This window comes from Colobus angolensis, unplaced genomic scaffold (assembly GCF_000951035.1).
Source record: "Colobus angolensis palliatus isolate OR3802 unplaced genomic scaffold, Cang.pa_1.0 Scaffold239, whole genome shotgun sequence".
NCBI classification, from domain to species: Eukaryota; Metazoa; Chordata; class Mammalia; order Primates; family Cercopithecidae; genus Colobus; species Colobus angolensis.
Window position 1 is genome coordinate 1851969 of NW_012115588.1, and position 4515 is coordinate 1856483.

The following is a 4515-nucleotide window of genomic DNA, read 5'->3' on the forward strand; positions in this document are numbered from 1 at the left end:
TGAGACTCCACCTCAAAAAGAAAAGAAAAAGTGCATTTAATACACCTAACCTACTGAATATCATAGCCTTGCCTATCTAAAACATGCTCAGAATACTTACAATAGCCTGAAGTTGGGCAAAATCATCTAACACAAAGCCTATTTTATAATAAAGTGTAAAATACCTCAGGTAATTTATTGACTACTGTACTCAAAGAAAAAATAATGGTTGCATGGGTACTTGAAGTACAGTTCCTACTGAATGCATGTCGCTTTCACAACCCTGGACGCTTGAAAAATTGTAAGTTGAGGCAGGGTACCTCAGGGACAGTCTAAACAGAAGTCACCTCATGACATCCTCCCACAGTCCCGCCAGGTAATACTATGACTTCCTTTTATAAATGGAGAAACTGAGGCTCTGAGAGTTACACTGACTTGCCCGAGGACACAGAACTAGAAAGGCAGGGCTTGAGCCTGCTGCCTTCTTTCTCCAGGTGCCCCCCCACAGCCCTGGGCATTCAGCTGATGCGCCCCATGCCAGCCTGCCTGATCTGATGCCTAGAGCCTCCCAGTCCCATCAGTGCCAGGCCTTAGACCAGGATACTCTTCAGGATACTCTTCATGTATCACTCCTATACCCACCCTGTTCTTGCAAAAATAGAAGAAAGAAGAAAGAAACCCATAAAGTTGGTCTTTTTTTTTTTTTTTTTTTTTTTTGAGACAGTTTCCCTTTTGTCGCCCAGGCTGGAGTGCAATGGTGCTATCTTGGCTCACTGCAACCTCTGCCTCCCGATTCAAAGTGATTCTCCTGCCTCAGCTTCCCGAGTAGCTGGAATTACAGGCGCCAGCCACCATGGTAATTTCTGTATTTTTTTTTTAGTAGAGACAGAGTTTCATTGTGTTGGTCAGGCTGGTCTTGAACCCCTGACCTCAGGTGATCCACCCTCCTTGGCCTCCCAAGTGCTGGGATTACAGGCATGAGCCACCACACGCGGCCAAATATTTTTTTTTTTTTTTTTTTTGAGATGGAGTCTCGCTCTGTCGCCGAGGCTGGAGTGCGGTGGCACAATCTCGGCTCACTGCAAGCTCAGCCTCCTGTGTTCATGCCAGGGACGACAGGCGCACGCCACCACGCCCGGCTAATTTTTTTGTATTTTTAGTAGAGACGGGGTTTCACCGTGTGAGCCAGGATGGTCTCAATCTCCTGCCCTCGTGATCCACCCGCCTCGGCCTCCCAAAGTGCTGGGATTACAGGCGTGAGCCACTGCATCCGGCACGCCTGGCCTGATTTTTATATTTTTAGTAGAGATGGGGTTTCGCCACGTGGGCCAGACTGGTCTCCAACTCCTGACCTCAGGTGGTCTACCCACCTCAGCCTCCCAAAGCGCTGGGATTACAAGCGTGAGCCGCCGTGCCCGGCCTGAAAGTCAGTCCATTTCTGTAAGCACGAACGAAAGGACACACTCACCCCGTGTTTCTGGATGGCGACGTTGGTGAGATGAACGAACATGTTGTCCAGCTCACTGGTACTCGGGGTGTATTTCACTGTGCAAAACCGGCAAAACCCAAGCTTATACCTAGGTGGGAATGTAGATTAATTCAAACTCTGAGGAGCAACACAAAGAAAAGACACCACTTCATTCTCTAAAGAGAGCTGCTTTTGTGTGTGTGATTTACACGACTCACATCAGCATCAGGTCTGACTGCTCTTACTTCCCTCAATCCCTGCCCCGTGCCAGGCACCGCACATGCACTGTTTCACCAAACCTCACAATGGTGCTAAGAAGAAAGATGTTTTGGGTGAAAACACAATCAAGAGGGAACCAAAACCTTAGGGACACTTACATGTAACAGCGTAGCGGACGGTACGTGGACACCAGAACGTACAAGCGCAGGTCGAACTTCCTCCCGCCAATTAGTAACGGGTTGTTGATATAGAGAGAGATCACGTAGGCTTCTTTATTAGATTGAGACACAAACCTAAACATGGCAGAAAAAGTAAAAATTAGACAGTAAAAGATGGAATACCGAAGACACAATCCATGAAAGGAATAACTGATAAGCTGGACTTCATTAAAATTAAAAAATTAGAGTTTCGGCCGGGAGCAGTGGCTCACATCTGTAATCCCAGCATTTTGGGAGTGCGAGGCAGGTGCATCACTTCAGGTCAGGAGTTCAAGATGAGCCTGGTCAGCATGGCGAAACCCTGTCTCTACTAAAAAGAAAAAGAATTAGCTGGGTATGGTGGTGTGTGCCTGTAATCCCAGATACTCAGGAGGCTGAGGCATTAGAATCACTTTAACCTGGCCGGACGCGGTGGCTGACGCCTGTAATCCCAGCACTTTGGGAGGCCAAGGCGGGCGGATCATGAGGTCAGGAGATCGAGACCATCCTGGCTAACACGGTGAAACCCCGTCTCCACTAAAAACACAAAAAATTAGCCAGGCACGGTGGTGGGCGCCTGTAGTCCCAGCTACTCAGGAGGCTGAGGCAGGAGAATGGTGTGAACCCAGGAGGCGGAGCTTGCAGTGAGTCGAGATTGCGCCACTGCACTCCAGCCTGGGCGACAGAGCGAGAGACCATCTCAAAAAATAAATAAATAAATAAATAGAATCACTTGAACCCTAGAGGTGGAGGTTGCAGTGAGCTGAGATTGCACCACTGCACTCCATACTGGGTGACACAGCAAGACTCCATCTCAAATAAATAAATAAATAAGTAACTAACTAACTAAATAAAGACGGTAAAAATATCTGTGCTTGCCACAGACTAGGGATAAACAGGCAGAGCACAGAGGATTTTGAGGGCAGCGAAACTACTCTGTATGTTACTATAATGGTGGATCTGGCCGGGCGCGGTGTCTCACGCTTGTAATTCCAGCACTTTGGGAGGCCGAGGCGGATGGACCACCTGAGGTCAGGAGTTTGAGACCAGTCTGGCCAACATGACGAAACCCTGTCTCTACTAAAAATACAAAAAATAGCCAGGCATGGGGGCAGGCGCCTGTAATTCCAGCTACTCAAGAGGCTGAGGCAGAAGAACCGCTTGAACCCGGGAGGCAGAGGCTGCAGTGAACCAAGATCCTGCCACTGCACTCCAGCCTGGGCAACAGAGCGAGACTCCATCTCAAAAAATAAATAAAGAAAATAATGGTGGATCCATGTCACCATACATTTGTCTAAGCTCCCAAAATGGACAACACTAAGAGTGAACCCTGATGTAACCGATGGCCTTTGGGTGATGATGGGCTAGTGTCAGTCTGCCAATGTTTATTTATATATATATATAAATACATATATTTATATATGTATATAGGAGGCAGGAGAATCATCTGAACCCAGGAAGTGGAGGTTGCAGTGAGCTGAGATTGCACCACTGTACTCTAGCCTGGGCGACAGAGTGAGACTCCATCTCAAAAAAAAAAAAAAAAAAAAGTAAACATACTATAAAATGAGAAGGTGTCTCCCGTTACCCTGGGAACTCCTGACAAGTGAGTCATCTCCCCACTGGAAAAGGATCAGAAGGAAGCTTTGCCCCCAGTGGGCCCCAGGCACTTCTGAGCAGCTGAGATAAAACAAAGACAAAGAGAAGCCAGCAGACCCGGGCCCCTGGGCTTGCCACGAGGCCACTGCCCCACCGCTTGCTCGGCTGTGCCCAGCTCCTCCCCGATGCTTCATACTTCCCGCGTGTTAACTTGTTCCATCCCCACCACAACCCCACGGTGGTGGTGCTGCTGGTGTCCCCAGTTTACTCAGATGGAGAATGTAAGACACGGACAGTCTGAAGAACAAAACATGCTCAGCCAGTGTGTGTGAGACTGGGCTTCAAACCCAGGACCCCAAGTCCCAAGACTTCGGCAGGTGCCTTGCTGCCTCAGAACCACCACGACTGAGTGGTTCTCACACCAGCCTGTAATCGAAAACCGGCTGCAGGCCTTGGCCCGTGACCCTCACCCTTCTTCATGGCCTGCCTTGGACAGAGTCTGGGACTAATCACACGAAGACAGCCACAGAGCCCCACTGTGACGCCATGTGACAGATGACACACGCCTGCAAAAGCAAGCATGGGCTGCGTGGCTTGTGGCCAAAGACCACGGAACAGGCCGGGTACAGTGGCTCACGCCTGTAATCGCAACACTTTGGGGGGCCGAGGCGGGTGGATCACCCTGAGGTCAGGAGTTCGAGACCAGCCTGGCTAACAGGGAAAAACCCCATCTCTCTCTTTTTTATTTTAGACAGAGTCTCATTCTGTCACCCAGGCTGGAGTGCATGGCGCGATCGCAGCTCACTGCAACCTCTGCCTCCTGGGTTCAAGCGATTCTCCTGCCTCAGCCTCCTGAGTAACTGGGATTACAGGCACCTGCCATCTCACTCAGCTAATTTTTTTTTTTTTTTGTATTTTTAGTAGAGATGGAGTTTTGCCATCTTGGCCAGGCTGGTCTTCTTTTTTTTTTGAGACGGAGTCTCGCTCTTGCTGCCCAGGCTGGAATGCTGTGCCCAGATCTCAGCTCACTGCAAGCTCCGCCTCCCGGGTTCA

General features: G+C 49.4%; 1 protein-coding gene across 2 annotated transcripts in view; it reads right to left on the minus strand.

Annotated features, from left to right (window-relative positions):
* The window catches only part of TTLL1 (tubulin tyrosine ligase-like family member 1), a 22913-nt gene that overhangs the window by 15247 nt on the left and 3151 nt on the right, over positions 1–4515 (minus strand). For both annotated transcript variants that reach the window (XM_011945142.1, XM_011945141.1), the window contains exons 3-4: positions 1825–1959; positions 1448–1556 (exon numbers count right to left, since the gene is read on the minus strand). In XM_011945142.1, the coding sequence (XP_011800532.1) occupies positions 1448–1556; positions 1825–1959 (244 nt within the window). The remainder of the gene's footprint in view (positions 1–1447; positions 1557–1824; positions 1960–4515) is intronic.